At 35.2% G+C, this 20,851-nt stretch overlaps 3 protein-coding genes across 5 annotated transcripts in view; 1 reads left to right on the forward strand and 2 right to left on the reverse strand.

Moving 5' to 3' along the window:
- LOC105262394 (uncharacterized) overlaps positions 1-20,258 on the reverse strand; it is a 51,263-nt gene extending 31,005 nt beyond the window's left edge. Inside the window, exons 1-11 of one of the 2 annotated variants that reach the window (XM_011297331.3) lie at positions 20,065-20,258; positions 19,869-20,004; positions 19,686-19,796; positions 14,203-14,365; positions 14,102-14,140; positions 13,924-14,044; positions 11,626-12,840; positions 11,368-11,554; positions 10,945-11,251; positions 9,018-9,162; positions 8,094-8,946 (exon numbers count right to left, since the gene is read on the reverse strand). In XM_011297331.3, coding sequence (XP_011295633.1) covers positions 8,706-8,946; positions 9,018-9,162; positions 10,945-11,251; positions 11,368-11,554; positions 11,626-12,840; positions 13,924-14,044; positions 14,102-14,140; positions 14,203-14,365; positions 19,686-19,796; positions 19,869-20,004; positions 20,065-20,168 — 2,769 coding nt within the window. In that variant the 5' untranslated portion in view covers positions 20,169-20,258 and the 3' untranslated portion in view covers positions 8,094-8,705. Of the gene's footprint in view, positions 1-8,093; positions 8,947-9,017; positions 9,163-10,944; positions 11,252-11,367; positions 11,555-11,625; positions 12,841-13,923; positions 14,045-14,101; positions 14,141-14,202; positions 14,366-19,685; positions 19,797-19,868; positions 20,005-20,064 lie in introns of those variants that run through there. The other variant, XM_020039418.2, reaches the window with a different exon arrangement.
- LOC101898521 (protein CREG1) lies at positions 665-6,328 on the forward strand. 2 transcript variants are annotated; one of them, XM_005190912.4, is made up of 4 exons: positions 665-848; positions 5,320-5,850; positions 5,913-5,994; positions 6,057-6,328. In XM_005190912.4, the coding sequence occupies exons 2-4, from the start codon at positions 5,371-5,373 to the stop codon at positions 6,164-6,166; spliced, it is 672 nt and encodes a 223-aa protein (XP_005190969.1). In that variant the 5' UTR covers positions 665-848; positions 5,320-5,370; the 3' UTR covers positions 6,167-6,328. The 2 variants fall into 2 exon arrangements, with proteins under 2 accessions (XP_005190969.1, XP_011295630.1); XM_011297328.3 differs by having other exon boundaries at positions 673-740.
- On the reverse strand, positions 15,496-17,446 carry LOC101898692 (cyclin-dependent kinase 8). Its single transcript, XM_011297329.3, has one exon. The coding sequence runs from the start codon at positions 17,328-17,330 to the stop codon at positions 15,837-15,839; it is 1,494 nt and encodes a 497-aa protein (XP_011295631.1). The 5' UTR covers positions 17,331-17,446; the 3' UTR covers positions 15,496-15,836.
- Positions 20,259-20,851: the final 593 nt, after the last annotated feature.

Genomic DNA, 20,851 nt, shown 5'->3' on the forward strand with positions numbered 1-20,851 from the left:
GCATTTATTTCGCTGCCCAGCCAAGCCTACTCACCTAACTCCAGTCTCGTTATGGACTCAACCCATACAGGTTGCATCCTTTTTGAGACTGGACTTAGAGGCAGAACCGGATTGAATTGAGTTAGAAAATGGAAACCAAACGAACACATATGTATGAGCTGCTACAACAACAACAACAACCATATTCTAAAATTTGATGCTATTTCTGACATTTTTTGCTTTCATTAAATAAAATTAAAAAAAAGTGTAAAAATTATGGTGTTTGACATTGTTGCAGTTTTTTTATCTCACCCTGTATATACCCTCCATTTTATATTAAAAGACAATTAAAAAAAAAAACCTATACATCAAAAATCATAGTCAAATATCCGTTTTTTTATTTATTTTGAAATATTAAATCTGTATAATTTTTATTATCATTATCTATCTCCCTCTTACGACCATAAAATGATTATTTTATACAGTTGTTTTTTGTTTCGTTTGCTTTGTTTTGTCTTACAACCTTAAAATGATTATTTTGTACAGTTGTTTTTTGTTTCGTTTGCTTTCTTTGAGATTTTCTGTTTTCTTTTTTTTATAAAAACAAAGAAATGATAAGCAAAATAAAACAGGCAAACGGTGAGTAGTAGTGCAACAGATCAACAAATGTTTTTGAAAATGGATTCTCTCTTGTCATAGCTCGAATCAGACCGACATAAAACTTTGCAGCTCAGTCACATTACGGAAACGAAAGTAAGCGGGTAAGAAAGTATCGTGCCAAAAAGAGCAAAGATCGCCAAAAAGTTGTGGTCATCAGCAAACGATTTGCATAAATATAAAATAACTGCTGTACGCACATATTAATAAATGTATGTTTATCATCGTTCTGTAAATAATATTAAAATTGAAAATACATTCTTTCTTTGTGTCTTTTTTTGTTGGGAAAACTCCTTTGTTCCCTCTGTGTGATTATTTTTATTTTTTGCGTTCTTGCAAATTACCTATGTGCGTTTGTATTTTTTGGAGAAGAAGAAGTTCATATGATAACAGTTGATTGTAATAATAAAATTAATAATAACAAAAACAAATTCAACATCGAGTTCATTATCATCTTTGATAAGAATATACCTCGGCTTAACTCTAGTTTAGTAAAAACTGTTCGAGATAAACCCTTTTTTATTGAAAACACCATTTGGCATAAGTTGAGTTTAGGGGCTATGCTTGGATTGACCTGAAATTTTTACCGCAGGTAGGTATTTGTAACCTGATTACGGCAATATAATTTTTTTGTGGGGGAAATACCCGGTTACCCGGTTATTCGACCCAAAAGTTCGGATACAGTTTGAGTGAACCCAAGTTTTGTGTCGGGTTTAACGTTCTTGTTAATCTGCTTTGTTTTTAATTTGGTGTTGTTAGAATATTATGGATCGCGTAGTCGGTGTTGGACATATCCCAGAGGAGAAAATCTTAAGCCCCGGCCGAAGGCCGGCTACTTACAAAAATTACAATTTTTAGAAAAACTATGGATCGCGTAGCCTGTGTTGGATATACCCCAGAGGAGAAAATCTTAAGCCCCGGCCGAAGGCCGGCTACTTTCGACAACTACAGTTTTTAGGAAACTATTGATCGCGTAGCCGGTGTTGGACATACCCCAGAGGAGAAAATCTTAAGCCCCGGCCGAAGGCCGGCTACTTACAAAAATTACAATTTTTAGAAAAACTATGGATCGCGTAGCTGGTGTTGGACATACCCTAGAGGAGAAAATCTTAAGCCCCGGCCGAAGGCCGGCTACTTACAAAAATTACAATTTTTAGAAAAACTATGGATCGCGTAGCCGGTGTTGGACATACCCTAGAGGAGAAAATCTTAAGCCCCGGCCGAAAGCCGGCTACTTACAAAATGTACAATTTTTAGAAAAACTATGGATCGCGTAGCCGGTGTTGGACATACCCCAGAGGAGAAAATCTTAAGCCCCGGCCGAAGGCCGGTTGCTTAAAAAAGCTAAAAAGGTCAAAGTCAAATGCATCTAGACTGGAGAAAAATATAATTTAATGAATTCTATCTCTTATATCCACGGAACCACAAAAGATATCAACACATATGACACCATTTTGGAAAGGCAATAGTGTTAGCTATAATATAGTGTATAGATTTTAAGACCCTATAATGGGTCCGTTTTCGAGTTTTTATAGGTTTTTCAAAAAGTACTCATACAAAAATGCAAATTTTCCTAAATTTCTCCGAAACCGGTTCCAGCAACCCCGTCATATGACCACTTGTTGGATAGGTATTTTCATAAGCTTTCAAATGGTACCCATTTTATTGATATCGGTTACGTAGAACCGGATACAAACCGGATGTTATATTCGAACTTTTGGGTCGAATAACCGGGTAACCGGGTATTTCCCCCACAAAAAAATTACATTGCCGTAATCAGGTTACAAATACCTACCTGCGGTAAAAATTTCAAAATGATCCGAGCATAGCCCCTAAACTCAACTTGCTCCCACCATTTTAATGAACTGGTTAGAATCGGGTTATGCGGATGGAAAGACCCATATCTCTGGACCCGAAAAAGGTATTGGCACAAACTGTAGCATTTTGGAAAGGTAAGAATGTCAGCTATAATTTGGAAACAATTTTGTTGACCCCTAATGGGCACTTTTTTGACTTTTTGGGGGTTTCATAAAAAATTCGGGTCCAAAAAATCGATAATTTGACTATAACTTCCGAACCCCCTTCATGTGACCACTTGTTGGATAGGTATTTCCATAAGCTTTCAATCGATAGCCGTCTATATCGGGTAAATGGATCCGGATCCAAGCGGGGTCTTGATCCCGGACTTTTAGGTCAAAATCTGGGGTCCCGGGTCCGTCCCCAAAAAAAAAAAATATTTTCCCGGGATCAGGGTAAAAATACCTACCACTGGAAAAAATTTCGAAAAACTCGAAGAGTTTTTACTAAACTAGAGTTGTTCCTTTACTTCAAATGCTTCAAAAATATTAAAGAATAAAGGTGAATAGTTGAACAATTTTGTTTAAATTTTAGGCTAAGAATATTATTACTAAAATTATTGGGCTTCCAGAATGTACAGGGTGAGATAAAAAAATGTAATAAAGTCAAACGCCATAATTTTTAATTTTTTTTTCAAATTTTATTGAATGAAAGCAAAAAATGTCGAAAATAGCTTCAAATATTAGAATAAGTTTAGATTTGTTCAAATTGGTCACCTTTGACACGAACTATGGCCTTCAAACGGCCAATGAAACCGTCACACGCTGCCCGAATGTTGCTCTGCGGTATTTTGGCCCATTCCCGGCGTAGCAATTGCTTGAGGTGATCGACACTTTGGTATTTTTTTAGTACCAACTTTGCTTTCCAAAATACTCCAGACACAATAGTCCAACGGATTGGTATCCAGAGACTTTGGTGGCCATTGTGCGCTTGAAATGAAGCGAGGAAACTCATTCTAACGCCCATTCTTGGGTGGCGCGTGCTGAGTGCAATGGTGCTGATGGAACACCCAAGATCTGCGGACAAAATGTTTGCGTGCCCAAGGCTTTAATACACCCTCCAGAATATTTTCGGTGCACATTTTCAGCTGACCTCTTTGGCAAGTAAACTCGATAATTTTGTTTGTTTACAAACTGCTGAACAACAAATGTTTTCTCATCTAAGAAAACCAAATTCGCCAGTTCACCACATTGGCCCAAGCGAAGCAACTCCTTAGCTCTTTTGAGTCTACTTTCCCTCTGTTGCGGTGTAAGTTCTTGAACTTTTTGGAATTTCAATGACTTCACCCCGAGCTCATTTTTCAATATTTGCCGAATGGAACATTGCGATTTGTTCAGCTCACGAGCCATTTTTCGGCCATTGCGACGCGGGTTTCGATCATGTCGCTTCTTTACTTTTCGAACCATTTCTGTTGATGTTGCTGTTTTCTTACGTCCACTTCCTTGACGTCGGACTATGCTAACAGTATCACGATAACGAGCGATGGTACGAGACACAAGAGATTTATTCACATTTAAATGCTGGGGTGCTCTAACGATAGCCACTTGTGGTTTCCCAGCCAAATATAAAGAAATCACACTATCACGCTTGAATTCCATTACGAATAACTTTTTTTCTATAAAATTCTTACCAGAATGCTTTTGCACGCTTGTAATGAGCTGTCACTGACATAATTTTAACAGCTGTCGGACGAAGTTGGTTGCAGTTTTTTCATCTCACCCTATACAAGAATCCATGTATATCGTATTATGAGGACTTTGACGTAATTTGGACATCAGTCCGATCCTCGGTAGCTTTTGCTCGATTTAAAAATTACTTTGAACGTCTGTTCGCTGTGGAAAATTCCTGAAGAGTTTTGGTTCAGACACGATTTCGACGAGGTATCCAGAGGCCTGCTCTCAAGTCTGGATTGATGCGTTATATATATCTTTTCGGAATTGTGTTGTGGATTCTACATCACAATATAAAGGCTGCGATAGCTTAACAAGTGGCAGACCAAGGGAAACTATCTCACAAGCAACAAGTTATGTTAACTTTGAGCCATTAGTAAATTTGGTCGTCACTTGAAAAGTACATATACACTGCGGCTGCGTAACACAGTATTGAGCGGTTTTAGTTTTTGTATTTTTCTATGAGTGTCAATTTGTTCTTGTTCCAAGAGGCACCTTTCATTGCTTTCAGGATCTTTTTTTTTTAATTAGATTTTCCCTATTTCAAACCCTAAACTTGTAGGAAACAACAAAAAAGTTCACTGAAACATACATTTTGCCATTGTAAAATGTTGTTCAGCAAAGCTCCTCCTAGCACTTGCGGAACTCCAATTTATTAAGTAACGCCCATGCTAGTACTATTTTTAATAATAAAGATCATTAGACCTATTCCTGGACTTGCTCTGCCTACTCTTCTGCTTCTGTTTCTGCCAAAGCACAATTTTTGTTTCATTCCTTCGCTGAGGGTAAAAGGACGACAGATGTATTACTTGGTTTCAATATCTTTCAAGAACGGATTTGCAATAATTATAAACAAGAATGGCAGCAAAATATATATAGAAGTTTACATGATTTCCAGTCGTGCTTCAGCGGATTAATGTTTTGATACACCAATTTGCCATTTGTATCGATAAGTTTTCAAAAATAAGTAATCATCACATGCCGAAAATGGAAAAATTATTTATTGTATAATTATCTTATCTCTTTTTGGTGGTTCCTTTGATTTGCGATAAACACATGGTTGTTTGTATTTTTCCATGTTCTATTAAAATAGTATTGAAATATAATAAAATTGGCTTATAATAACATTATTTGCTTTACATTTTATTTTTTGCAGTCGAGAGGATTATAGAAAGTTTCAAAAATCAATCAGCGATTTTGAGCCGCAATGACTAACAAATGGCCTCTTAGCATTGTCATTTTAGTGGCATTATACTGTAACCTTTCACATGGATACTCAGCACTGGAGGATGCTCGCATTATTGCCGAATATAAACGAAGTTTGAAGGCGTCAGGGGAGCCCAAAGAACTGGATCATGCTGCTATTGCTCGTAAATTGGTGCATCAAACAGATTGGGCTTCCGTTGGCACCATATCATCTAATCCGGCTGTAAAGGGCTTTCCCATGGTCAATATTATTTCAATAAATGACAATGATGTGCATCAAAAATCGACGGGACGTATACGTTTTCTTCTAACTGATTTAGATTTCACCGGCATCGATTGGCAAGTTAGTAATAAAACAACATTTCTTTTTACCGATGAGCAACAACTTCATTGCTCTCGGCCAAAGGGATGGAATGTACAACCAATTGATCCCATGGAACCAACCTGTGCTCGTGTCATGATTAGTGGACAAGTTAAAAAGGTGTGTTACTAAAACAATTATTTTTTTTAATTTAGAAAAAAAAATAATTCATCATTTTTTAGATGGACAAAAATGCCAAAGATTATGACCCAGCTCTGGTGTCATTTGTGGAACGTCATCCTGCAGCTAAAAATTGGTTAAAAGGTAATTAACTTTAAAACCTTTAATTAATTAAGAGACATTGATGCATTTTCTCTATGTTATAGCCCATGCCTTCTACTTGTGCGAATTGGAGATTGAAAATATTTTTGTCTTGGACTACTATGGTGGCCCTCATACTGTCAAACCCGATGATTATTACAATGTTCAATTGTAAGGATATGAAAACGTGTGAAAATTTTATGTATTTTACAATATGAAGTATTGTAAAAAGGCATACATACATATGTAAATAATATGAATTTTAGAAAAATGAATTGTATAAAGAAAACTTGTGATCATTTTATATTGTGAATTAAACTACCTTTTACATCTCGAAGTTTGAAAAACTATAACTTTGATGCAAGGAGGAAAAGATTAGTCGATTTAACCGACAGCTATATTTTATAAGCATATGGAAAGTGTGTGGCATTTATTAGGCGATATCCTATGTTCGAATTGAGACTTATGACCTATTTCTCTAAGGAAAACGAAAGACATCATCCGCTTTCCACTCGAAAGAAATCCAGAGTATGGCCTTCAAACGTTCAATGAAACCGTCACATGCTGCCCGAATGTTGCGGTATTTTGACCCATTCCCATTTTGAGGTAATCGACACTTTGGTATTTTTTAGTGCCAAACTAGCTTTCCAAAATACTCCAGTCCAACGGATTGATATACGAAGATTTTGGTGGCAATTGTGCGCTGGAAAATAAGCGAGGAACCTCATTTCGCAACCATTCTTGGGTGACGCGTGCTGAGTGCGATGGTGCTGAGTCCTCTTGGAATGTCCAAGGTCTGCGGCCAAATTGTTTGCGTGTTCAAAGCTTTAATACACCCTCCAGAATATTTTCGCGATAATGTTCGGCATTTATTCTGATGCCACGGTCGATTAATACGAGCGGAGAGCGGCCATCGGCTGTTATGGCGGCCCACACCATCACCATGATGGCGCTTTACTTCTGGTGGCCAACCGAAGGTGCACATTTTCAGGTGACCTCTTTGACAAGTAAACACGATCATTTTGTTTGTTTACCAACGGCTGGACAACTAATGTTTTCTCATGGGAGAAAACCAAATTCGACAGTTCACCACTTTCCGCCAAGCAAAGCAACTCGTTGGCTCTCTTTGTTTAAGTTCTTGCATTTTTTTGGAATTTCAATGGCTTTACCCCGAGCTCATTTTTCAATATTTGCCGAATGGAATATTGTGATATGTTCAATATTCTCGCTTGAATTCCATCACGAAAACTTTTTTCTGGAAAATTCTCACCAAAATGCTTTTATACGCTTGCAAACAATAGAACGAGCTATCACTGGTATAATTTTTAAAGCTGTCGGACGAGTGGCTTTGAAATGACAGCAGTCTGAAGTTGGTAGCAGTTTTTTCATCTCATCCTGTACATAGGTACCGCGTGCTTACCATATTCCGTGCCATATAGTATGCATTAAAATACCACTTACAAAAGTTGAAGTGTACATAAATTCTAGAATAATAAGTTCGGCGAAATGGGATATTAACTCCATTCCAATTTCAACAGGCAGACGGAGGAACATTGTAAAATTGGTTCAGATTTTAAAGCTGATAAAGAAAATAAATGGTGATTTCTTATGTTTTTGGCAACACTGGCTTTATATATCTCATGCACTTTTCATTCTTGCTGTTGTAACAGCTTTACATGATTGGTTTGATTTCTGCTAAACCGGTTTGTGTTTTATTTCACTGTCAAGCTATTTTTGGTCCATAATTGTACCAACGAATCACAATTTTGGTTCAATACGTACGTAAATAATTCGAAAATTATCGATTTTGGAGTGAAGATCGTCAAGAATCATTTGTGAAAAGCTACCGATGCATCCACAAAATGTCGCAGTTTGGTGCGGTGGTATCATACGGTTAGTATTATATTAGTAAATTCGTGTTTGTAATAAAAGATAACCTAAAAATGTCTTTTGCATTTTTAATGGATAGGTAGAAAGATTTTATTCTATTTTACTAACTTTTCTGGTGTCTTATAAAGCCAACGTCCAACCAAATCATTTTTTGCCATGTTCTTTCAAAATTTTAACGTTTAATGTTACACACAAAGGGGCTGATGAGAACAACCATTTTATAATCCTTTCCTAATATGGAAAGAACTAGGAAAACTAAACCGCTGATGTAGCTCAACATAAATCAAAGAACCTGCATCTGATAAAAGCGTTAACACATGATGAAAATAATGCCAATATATAAAAAAAACATAAGCTTATATTGGTTTTTATTATAAATTAAAAATCATTCAAAAAAACAATAGGGGTAAAGCTAAAGTAAAAAATATCTTCAACATAAGAAAAATGAATTAAAAGTGCATCCTCACTTCTTAACATTAAAAATTATAGTTAGAAAATAAATAAAAATTCATTTTAATACTAGTTTCTAGACCAGTTTTTGAAATAAAATACTTAGGAAGCATAAATGCAATGAAACTTTTCGATTTGCTTATCTCAAAAACTACTTACATGGAGAGATTAATAAAAAACATTTGAAATTCCTAATATAAGGCACAAACACAAATACTATTCAGGTTATTTAACCATAATAAAAGAGACTCACAAAATCATACAAAAAACTTAAACTAATTCGACAAGAAATATTAATTAGAACATTTGAATATAATAAAGGTTTTAAATTTCATGTCATCTAGACCAAAACTTATGTATCTAACGAATATCTTTCACTTATCATACATTATGGCAATTAGACTATGTGTATTTTTCAATGGTGATAAAAACTTTTCGACATGCTTACATGCAAGTCGTTCCTTCCACAGGAGCAAACTTTTCAAATCATCCAATACGGTTGGACATCGCCTATCAAAGATCTCATAGAATTCTAAAATATCAATTTGACCTTTTACAATGTAAATGGCGAGATCACAAAGCTGCATAAGGGTCGAAGCTGCTATCACACATAATCTGTATGTACGTATACGTGTTAATATGTGTGCAAAATACATAATATATAAAATTGATAATGCAAAACTTACCTTTCGTCAATGTTATGGCAGATAATTATTTTTATGGTTGTCAAGATGTTACTGTAGAACGTAAACCAAATGTAATGCTCGTCGTAGCCTTTGAGAATGTTATCGCGAATTTCCATTATTAAATCATGCACTTGGGTAATAAAATCTATAAAAAATATATATAAATATGAGTATATTTTAATTGCTTTTTATTAATTTAAATTGATAATTATTAATACATTAAAACCAGTAAATGGTTTTTGTTCGCAATTGAACTTTTGTTCATAATTAAACTTTTGAAAGAATTTAAATTAATAATCAATGATACTATTGATGTACAGGGTGAGATAAAAAAAAACTGCAACAAAGTCAAACGCCATTTTTTTAAAAAATTTTATTGAATGAAAGCAAAAAATTTCGGAAATAGCATAAAATTTTAGATAAATTTAGATTTTTTCGATTTGGCCACCTTTGGTACGAATTATGGCCTTCAAACGGCCAATGAAACCGTTACACGCTCTCCGAATGTTGCTCTGCGGTATTTTGGCCCATTCCCGGCGAAGCGCTTGCTTGAGGTGATCGACACTTTGGTATTTTTTAGTGCCAACCTTGCTTTCCAAAATACTCCAGACACTATAGTACAACGGATTAGTATCCGGAGATTTTGGTGGCCATTGTGCGCTGAAAATGAAGCGAGGAACCTCATTTTGTAACCATTCTTGGGTGGCGCGTGCTGAGTGCGATGGTGTTGAGTCCTCTTGGAATGTCCAAGGTCTGCGGCCAAAATGTTATAATACACCCTCCAGATTATATTCGCGATAATATTCGGCATTTATTCTGATGCCACGGTCGATTAATACGAGCGGAGAGCGACCATCGGCTGTTATGGCGGCGCTTGAGTTCTGCTGGAAAACCGAAAGTGTACATTTTCAGCTGACCTCTTTGGCAAGTTAACACGATCATTCTGTTTGTTTACAAACTGCTGCATCGGAGAAAACCAAATTCGCAGTTCACCACTTTCGGCCAAGCGAAACAACTCTTTAACTCTTTTAAGTCTATTTTCTTTCTGTTGCTGTATAAGTTCTTGCACTTTTTGGCTGATGTTGCTGTTTTCTTACGTCCACTTCACGGTAACGAACGATGGTATGAGACACAAAAGATTTATTCACATTTAAATGCTGGAGTGCTCTAACGATAGCCACTTGTGTTTTTCCAGCCAAATATAAAGAAATCACACTATCATATTTGAATTTCATTACGAATAACTTTTTTTCTGGAAAATTCTCACCAAAATGCTTTCGTACACCTTTAAACAATATAATGAGCTGTCACTGGAATAATTTTAACAGCTGTCGGAAAATAGTAGTACATTCTATTGACAAACTTTGTAAGGATCTTTAAACATTTGCTGTAAAAAATCAGCGAACAAGTTGAAGAATTTTTCAATTTGTTATTCTTCTTTTGTCAATTTTTTTCAATTTGTATTATAATATTTTGTGGATTTTTGTAAACAAAATAAAGAATAATTTTTCACTATATACAATTTTTCACCAAAAAAATGAAATAAGTGCGAAATAGGATGTTAACTGACATCTAACTTTCAACTCCAGGGCCTACTTTGTTGTTCAGCTGGAAGATGCGAACACATTTAAACAAACAAAAATGACCGAAAAAGCCTAAGGGGGCTCATTTCAAAGCGTGGACCTACTTCTTTCATGTGACAATAATCCGTCCAATGAGAGCTCAAAATGCAAAATTCTTTGGGAGTACAATCAGTAAAATACCAAATTTACTTTTAATCGACCAGTACGTGAACACTTATATCAGTCATATCATTATACTTTGACAAATATGCATAATAGACAAAAACTACGGACCGGCAACGCGGACCGGGCCAGTTAGTTTTTAATATATGACACATTTCTGGTACTTCATAGTTTCTACTTACTTTTGGATGCCAAATAACGGGCGTGTTTCAACTCGATATTAATGCGATATTCATTTTGAGCACCAAAATATTTCTGGGAATGCAAATATATTGCCTGATGTAATATATAAAAATCACGTTCACTTATCTCACTCGAATCGAGAGATGATTTAAATTTACGATCTAATTCATCTTCTAGAATACGTATTCTCGTGCGGTATTTAGATAACAAAGCATTATATTGTGTGTTACAATGGGAACACACTTGAAGTTCGGGCGTTATTTCTATCCCATTACATTTGTCACAATAGATTATACTGCGAAGTATCTGAAATGAGAAATAAATAATTTATTAAATTTCCGGTTTAAAATGTACCTTGTCCGATCATATCAATTATTTTTCATATCAGGTATAGTTTCAATATAAAAAGTTGGATTACTTACAATAGGATCTGGCACATTCGTTGTGCAATATTCACAATGACAAGTAACTGTGCCCAATTGTTGAAGGAAACGTTGCTTCTCAGAACGTGAACAATACATAACATTCGAATTGTATGAAACATAAAGTTGTTCTCCCTTTGCGATGGGTTTCAAAGATTTTCCAATAATTACACCATTATCCATTACTCTGTATAAAAGAAAAAAATAACAAAAATTATTTTTTTTATAAAAACTTTACAAAAATGCTAAAGAACCTACATTATTTCCACATTTGGTTGACAGGAATACGCAACTTGTTTTATAATTGGTGAATATATGCTAATTAACTGATGAAGACTTCTATTGCGCTCCGACAATTGCATAAAATATTCTGTATAATGATTGTGAAATAGACGGGCGAATTTCTTAACACAATGATAACGTTTCATATCAGTCATTTGGGCAAGGCGAGAGCATAATGTTTTGGCTGCTTCGGTTGTCAATGGTTCCTCGGCTTGTTGACCATATATAACCTTATTTATTAATTCTGGATTGAAATATAGCTCAGTTATGTGATCTTTATAGATACTAAGCATTGAATATAGACGATTAGACCGGCGTTTGGAATCCGTTGGTGTTAAGATGATGGAAGTTAATTCTTTTGCACTTTCTATCGATTCAAAGAGCTGCAGGGAACTCAGCCATATTTCTTTATTCATATCAACTTGATAATGTTCCATAAGATCCTTTTTTAGAAAATGTTCTTCTTGGCTGTTCGTTGAGACCACCGAATTTTTGAATTGCTCAGTGTTGCTTGCAAGGCCTTGCAGCTGCATATCGAAATCATTTATTTCAAAATCGAATGTGTTCAGTAATAGATTACAATGCAAACGCATCAACAAAGAACCAATAATAATTAATTTTTGTTTACGGGAAATTTTCAAACGTTGATAATAGGTTTCTATCAAATTTGTCTTGGTGTCGATGAATATGGTCAAACGAAAGGCCGTCGTCACCAATGTTGAATATTGTATTTCGCTTAAGAGGTCATAGTGAGGTTTCCTTGCCAATAACGACATAGAGGCGCTATTCTCGTCATTGAAATGTTTTTGATTTAAATATTCCAACAAATGCGACCAAATATCCGATGCTGTGCTAAGTTTACGATAGGCTTTTCTCTTGAACATGCACTTATCCAATACTTTTGAAATCTGTACAAAAATACGGAATAATAAGCCTGCATCCAAAATTAACAATGTCAATTGTTTATAGCCCAAACATTCAATTTCATGTTCTACTCGATTCTTTTCCATACATGGCAGTGAACAGTAGGTTTTGTAATGACAATCCAGACAGGTGTATATTTGTTGTTTACACAAACGATAGCATATTTCGCAGCGCACAAAAGGAGCTTTAATCGATTGATATCTAGGATTTTCGAGAAAGATAATCTCACCACGTTTGAAGTCATTATCAGCTTTCATGACGGCATTTCTAAAAAAGAATACGTTATTAAAAAATCGATGAAAATTATAAATTTTCTAAAAAGAATCAAAAGTTTGGCATTTGAATAAAATTATATAAACAAGTAAAAACGACCGGGCCAAATTTTGAATACACACGAAATACCTAAAACTTGGAGGTTTCGTTATCTTATACTAAAAAGTTCACCTTCTTTAATAATTTATTAGCTTAACAGGCAGCCATACAGACGGGCATGGCTAGATTGACATGGAATTACACGCTGATCTTGAATATATACTTAATGGGGTCTTCGACAAATATTTCGACGTGTTGGCTGTGGACCATCTTTAATGTAGTTATAAAGGATGATTTTTAGCTATTATATTTTTAACAAAACTGGTTTAAGCAGCTCACAAACCTTTCGTGCTTTGTTTCACTGTCAAATATTTTCAGTTTGGTCTAAAAAAATACCAAATTTTAAACCATTCCGGTAAATAATGTCGCTAAGATCATCAAAGTACCGAATTATCGGGACGTGCCGTTATAAGGGAGCTATACCAAAACGTGGACCTACATGGTCCATTTTAAATACAAAAAGTCCTGCAGACATAATATATATTTGAGTACAATTTTATCAACCTACTTCATTTTGTTCGGAAGCTAGAATTATTTCCACAAACGGATAGACGGACGGACATAGCTAAATCGTCATAAAATTTTATGCTGATCAAGAATATATATTCATTGTGGGGTATAAAATGCATATTTCGAGGTGTGAGAAATGACAAACTTAATACTATAAAAAAGTTCGTGAAATTGAAAGTATAGAAGAATTACTTAAAGATTTTTTTCTGGAAGAACTGTAAAGTTTTATAGTGAAATGATTTGGGATTTTGAATAAGGGAATTTTTCCTTATCAAAAAGTTTACTCTTAATTTAGCTTTTAAAACTATAGATTGGTTCCATCACTCAAAATAGCGGCAGCAAAACTTATAAATTTAAAGATTCAATCATTTGATATTTTTAGCATTTAAGAAAAAAGGTTATATTTGAAGATGTTTTAAGTCAATTTTTATGACCTTGAAATACTAATTTTAAGTAACTTTAACCTACCCATTTTCACTGCACTTCTTAAATGGATTTATCCGGTCCGTATCTGTAATGGAGTGTGGTAGTGAATTACATGCCTCTATCAGTTCATGTTTGAAATTTGTAAGTTGTTTTTCAATTTGTACTGAAATGAAAAAAGCATTAATATGCAACGAAATATAAGCATGAGTTTATTCCTTACCAAAACAGTTCCTTTGCAAAGAGTTAATTGATAGTTTAGCTAAAAAAAAAATAATTTTTATTTTGTAATTGTACATTTCAATTAGAAATTTGTATTTTTACCTTTAACTTTCTTGTATTGATCGGTGTAATTTTTAGCCTTTGCGTATTGACCCATCATATACATGCAAATAATAAGGTGTCCCAACACTTCACAGACATCTTCGTCAGCAACTGTGGCAAATTGACGAACATGCAAAAACATTTCGTAGTCTTTCGATGCACACTGAAAAATGTTAATTTCAATATATTATATTTTGTGATATGAAAAATGTAAAGAATTTCAGCATATGATCATTGTATTTAAATTAAAACTAGTAAAGAAAGGCCCAAGGCGGGCTGGGCCGACATTATGATAACCTACCCCACCCACTTTGCATATATAGTAGAGCTACATATAACAAAAAAAACGTTTTATGGGGAATTTAGGAGAATTAAAACATACCAAACATACGGTCGGAATGCGTATCATGAATTTTAAGCAGTTATAATTTAAAGCCAAAAGGAACTAATATATGGCAGGCTTCTTTCGTTTTCTACTAAATTTGACGTAGAAATTTGTGTCTCAGCCGATATTCATCAAAATCCATCCCATTTGAGCTGATATTACACTTTTTAGGCACAATAAGCGTGAAATCGGGTGAAGATATATATAGGAGCTAAGTGGGACCTATGGCTATATCATCAAATTTTAATAAGTTTAGATTTTTTTGAATTGGTCACATTTGTAACGTCACACGCTGCCCAAATGTTGATCTGCGGTACTTTGACCCATTCCCCGCGAAGTGTTAACTTGAGGTGGTCGATACTTTGGTATTTTTTAGTGCTAACCTTGTTTTCCTAAATACTCCAAACAGAATAGTCCAACGGATTGGTATCCGGAGATTTTATAACCATTCTTGGGTGGCGCGTGCTGAGTGCGATGGTGTTGAGTCCTGTTGGAATGTCCAAGGTCTGCGGCCAAAATGTTTGCGGCCCAAGGCTTTAATAAGAATATTTTCGCGATAATATTCGACATTTATTCTGATGCCACGTTCGATTAATACGAGCGGAAAGCAACCATCGGCTGTTATGGAGCCCACACCATCACTATGGCCGGTGAGTTCTGTTGGCCAACCGAAGGTGGTTTTCCAGCTAAGTATAAAGAAATCACACTATCACGCTTGAATTCCAACACAAATAGCTTTTTTTCTGGAAAATTCTCACCAAAATTCTTTTGTACGCTTGTAAACAATATAATGAGCTGTCACTGGAATAATTTTAACAGCTGTCGGACGAGTGGCTTAGAACAGCAGTCTGAAGTTGGTTGCAGTTTTTTCATCTCACCCTGTGTGTATTAAAAATAAAAATCAAAAGTTTTTGGAATACTGAATACTAAGTATTTTTCATTTATTTTTGCTCCTTTCGGTAGATAGAGTTTTTATTACTTACAAACTAAACTAAGCACGCTGCACACACAATTCATATCAAGTGTTCGAACATTTATTGGCTTTGACATGTATTAAAAATATATTTTAAAGAAGCTTTAAACAAATTTGTATTCCCAGATAGTTGGTATGATAGCTTGATATGATAATATGTATGCACAAACTTGTTTACGTGCAAATGCATTCGAAATTTTTAAAATAGTTATAATGAAGTACAAAAGTAATAGTGTAATACCTATGCAATATAGTAGAAAAAGAATAAACTACAAATTAAAAACGTTGCTGGAAATTCTGTTGTTGCTGATTGAACATCATCTGCTGCGCCTGCACCTGTTGCTGCTGTTGTTGTTGCTGTTGAGCGGCTGCAGCAGCTGCAACTTGTTGTTGATGGAAATCCTGTTGCTGTTGTTGTCCCGGATGTACCTGTTGATTGGGTTGTGGACCACCGCCGGGACCCGAAAGACGCACTCTCTTGGAATTGGGTTCATGACTATGTTGCTGTTGTTGTTGCTGCTGCTGTTGAGCCTGCTGCTGTTGTTGTTGTTGCTGAGCCTGAGCTTGGGCTTGCAGTTGTGATTGCTGCTGCTGCTGTTGGGCCTGTTGTTGCTGCTGCTGTTGTTGTTGTTGGGCCGCAGCTTGTTGCTGTTGGCGTTTCGTATCCGATTTATCCTCCTGATCATCATCTGTTAAAAATTCTCTTTTAGGATATGGTATCGGACATCCAGCAAAGACATCTTGTGTGGGCAATGGTTCCTCTTGGAAATATGCATCTTGCATCGCCTGTTCCGATGTTATGCGCTTATTGGGATCCATTAGCAACAATTTCTGTAGAAGATGAAATGCCTTGCTATCTGGTTTTATTTTATGACGATCCATATATTTTGCCAAGGAACAAGTGGAATAGGAGGAACGTTTAAAATCTTTGGTCAGCGTATGATGTTCGGGCATTTTCTTGATATCTTCCCAATCTTTATCCTGGGGGAAACCCATAACATTGAATATGCGATCCAATTGATCGTGATGATAGGGATTGCTGGTCTTTATGTCCTCTTGGCGACAATGGAATATTGGTTCAGATGTTAACAATTCTGCAAAGATACAACCAATAGCCCAGATATCAATGGCCTTGGTATAATGTCTCGCGCCCAGCAAGAGCTCTGGAGCACGATACCAGAATGTTACTACCACTGGATCCAAATCGGCCAACGGTTTCAGGGGAGCATTGAAAAGTCGTGCAAATCCCATATCTGCAATTTTCACCCGGCCTCTTTCGGGACCATCACCCATGACCAAAATATTAGCCGGTTTCAAATCCCGATGCAGCACCCAATTGCTGTGCAAATAGTGAATACCATCGAATATTTGATAGAGCAAACTTTTCACCATACCTCTTGGCACGACAACTTGCTTCTTGGCTGCCTTGGCGGCTCGATGGAATTTAATGATATGCCATAAATCATGCTCGGCATAGTCGATCAACAGAAACACCTTACGATCAGTGTGGGACAAGAAGACACGTATCAAGGTGATTACATTTTGATGTTTTAATTCGCGTAGCAAGGCAATTTCACGGCATGCCGACATTGAGAGACCGGTGCCATCAATTTGTTTCAGGGCGTATTCCTTGCCATCCGATGTCTCTTTCCATTTGGCTTTGTAGACATGGCCGTATGTACCACGTCCGACCTTACAGCCTTCATAGTTGAAGAGATCTTCAACTTTTGTGCGCTCTTTTTGGGTTTTCATCTTAAAATCGTAATCCATTTTGCAGGGATTTTTTCTTTTTGGCTTGCAAAAACCTCAAGCTTAAAAGATGCGAAATGCTACAGTTTTTGTTTACACTTTCGTCCGGTTTGCAAGTACCAGATTAAACAGCTGGCGCAGATTTGCAGAGTTGTATTTCAAATGGGTATTGTTCTTTTGAACAGATGCTGATTAGGGATGTCGAATCATTTATGAATATCGGAATAGAAAGCCACAAATATTCGGTGTTATGAATTATTTAACGAGTCGTTTGATGCACTTACTTTTTACCAAATTCGAAGAAATCCATGAGTACGGCTGGTATAGAAAAATGGACATATGTATAGCTTCTATGTAACAAAATCTCCCGATATTTGATAAATAATTTTAGCCACAAATGCATGTTATATGTTAATGTTCATGCATGTTATAGTATAGTCCTCATATGACGGGTCTTCCCGTTACAAAGTATTTCAACAAACACATTTTAAAATAGATTTGTTTAAAATTTGGTATCAAATGTTTGACCCAACAATTTGGCTACAAATATCGGGTTACAGCTGATTTCACTGAACCAATTACCAAAGGGCAAGAAAATTGGCCTAGTATTTAATGCTAAACTGAATTTCTATGTATGTCAGATACCAGCCAAGGTTTTTATAAATTTTTGCTTTTTGAGAAAAGTTTTAGGCGACCCATAAAGCAGTCAGGAATGAAGTCAGGACACGTATTGATCTAGCTGGCATCATGTTGGAAGGGTGTTAGATTCATTTATTTGCTATTAACTCATTATGGACAATTTTTCAACATTTTGGGTGTCCAACAAGTAAAAAAGCTCTTAATATCATCCACCGTTTGGAACGTATACCAAATTTGAAACAATTCCGGTGAATAACATCGCTAAAATCATCAAAATACCGAATATCGGGAAGTACCGTTATATGGGGGCTATACCAAAACGTGGACCTACATGGCCCATTTTCAATACCAAAAGTCTTGCAAACACAATATACATTTGAGTACAATTTTATCAACCTACTTCAACTTTCAACAGCGTTCGAAAATAAACAGTACACAAACATAGTGTACTGTACCGGTACAGTATCACTAAAAAAATATGTTAGTGATACTGTACCGGAACGGAAAAAATCGTAGTGTGTCGCAGTCGGAACACTAAAAAATCATAGTGTACCACATGCACCACATTAAAAAAATCGATATTATACAACTGATTTCAAAAAATCAGCCATACTTTGTAAAATATTTAGTTTTTTACTCGTACATTCATTGATTTCTCGGTACCACACAATAGCAGGTAAATTATCTGCATAATAACCCATTACAACGCAACCACTAAAATACCCTTTTTCGCGAAAGATTAGAATTTAAATTTTCAATGATTAAATACAAATTATTATCACTTCAGATTTGGTCATTTTTTATTCTTGCTACCTATTCTCATATTTTTCTACTATCTTCAATTTCGCAACTGTAAAATTCAACTTTTATTTCATAATATTGAATTGAATTAGTAATTTTTTGCGTGATCAAAAACATCTAACGTATAATTTTTCTCAAAAATCGTAAACAGGTAACATGTGGTACACTACCGTTTTAATGTTCCGCAATGTGGAACTCTACGATTTCAGGAATATATATTCAGGAATATATATTCATGGTGAAGGGTATAAAAAAGATCATTTTTCTTATGGCATGTAGGCCATAAATATGTTACATTGGTATATGGCAACTATGGAAATAGTTGTAAAATTAAAACACATCCTGTACTGAACCAACTATTGTTGTATATTGATCTATATCCTTGCGCATTCTATAGAGCATTTGTACCATTGACTAAGATTCTTATCATAAAAATTTCTTAATCCGAAACCAAAGGCTTCTTCCTTGACACGGTTTAGGGTCCTCAAAGTAATATTTCTGAATACAGAAGTTATTCTTGAATATATCGTCATTTAAAAATGTTTAGAATGTAAGTTATATTCGGCATTTTATCCCATTATGAACTTTTTGGACATTATCATGGTTTAACAGAAAAAAAGGATCAGTTATCTTACCATAGATAGATTTGGTGGATAGGTATTTTCAACAGCAATCTATTGAACCCTACACTTACATTTGTAAACAGACTTTATATAATATCTTGAAAACGACATATTTTCAGGAAACAAATTTTATATGTTTGTAATCAAGAAAAAAATTCCGCATGACCCTAAAGGACATTGGCTCCACTAAAACATTTATGTTAAGCTGTTTTCCCGCCTTTATGCTCACATGTCATTTTGATGTTTTTGAGAATTTTACATTTTCAGAGATCAAATTTTAAATTTTTTAAAATTGCTTCATGCAAAAACTTACCTCTAAACTACATTCATGGTAAAACAATTGACCTCTTATCTTTAAAGCACTAGCCAAGACAAAACTATCCTTGGGAGCACGTAGAATTATGGAATTGATCAGGAACATGCCCTATAGCAAAAAGAACAACAAAAAATTAACTTAATCACAAAGTCTGAATACTGTTTTTTTGTTTAATTTTACCTCAGCAAAGGCAACGGGATGTGATGTTAGCAGACATTTTTTGGCTTTCCAAAACATATCTTCCGATATTCCATACCTTTGCCTTTCATCAAATTTTGACTCTTCATCTAAAATATTGATAAAAGTTTGAGTTTCCCTAGAAAATGGATGTACACATCAATTTAAAATTCCAAATTGGGACATTTGTATGACTTACTCGAAATTTTTCACATTCAAGGTTTTTTCAAAGAGAACACACTCGCTTAAATTTCGATCCCACATTACCGTTGGTAAGGGCAATTGTAAGGGAAGACGATGCATTTTTAACTTTTTGTTGAGTTTATTCCTAATTTATTGTATATTTCCACTAATATTGGAAACATCCAACAAACGTAAAAAATAACTTTTCAAAATGCGTCAAACACAAACCACAATAAAACGATTGTTTGCATAAAAGCCTTGGTATCGATAACAAATAAGCTGTTTTTGCCATGATTAACCCGTTATGTGGATTAGCATTGAATGCAGCGGGATTATTTTTAAGGGATGCCATCGTTCATTAAAAATAGAGATGCATGATTATTGGAAGAAACTCAGTTTTTAACAAAGGAAAAAGGCTATCTTTTGAGTCGATCTATGATTTGTTCCATAATCTACCTAGCAAACTCTTAATTCTTACAGTTCTGGAACAGACCACTAGTGATATCCGAACAGAGTATACACTGTACTATTCTGTATCAAACCAAGATTTAGTTCAAATATAGACAATTGCTCTGTTTAAGAACCCGCAAGAATCTACAAGTTTTGCAATTTTTCCGATATCATATTGTGGAAAAAAAATTTGCAAATTCTTGTAGTTCTGGAACAGACTAAACATTGGTGCTCTTCTTCTGATACCTCCTCTACAAACGTTCAAAATCTTGAATGAAAATAATTGCAGTGCAGTGTGAAATAACTGTCCGATTTTCTTCAAACGTGACACATCTCTGCTAAGTGGTTTTATT

This window comes from Musca domestica, unplaced genomic scaffold, assembly GCF_030504385.1.
Source record: "Musca domestica strain aabys unplaced genomic scaffold, Musca_domestica.polishedcontigs.V.1.1 1, whole genome shotgun sequence".
In the NCBI taxonomy this organism is placed as follows: Eukaryota; Metazoa; Arthropoda; class Insecta; order Diptera; family Muscidae; genus Musca; species Musca domestica.

What these genes read in the sequence shown, in the direction of transcription:
- LOC101898692 (XM_011297329.3), bottom strand. Translation starts at nt 17,330, where the DNA reads ATGGATTACGATTTTAAGATGAAAACCCAAAAAGAGCGCACAAAAGTT.
- LOC101898521 (XM_005190912.4), top strand. Translation starts at nt 5,371, where the DNA reads ATGACTAACAAATGGCCTCTTAGCATTGTCATTTTAGTGGCATTATAC. An exon ending in TTAGTGGACAAGTTAAAAAG is followed by an intron (nt 5,851 to 5,912) that starts GTGTGTTACTAA and finishes ATCATTTTTTAG; the next exon opens with ATGGACAAAAATGCCAAAGA. An exon ending in AGCTAAAAATTGGTTAAAAG is followed by an intron (nt 5,995 to 6,056) that starts GTAATTAACTTT and finishes TCTATGTTATAG; the next exon opens with CCCATGCCTTCTACTTGTGC.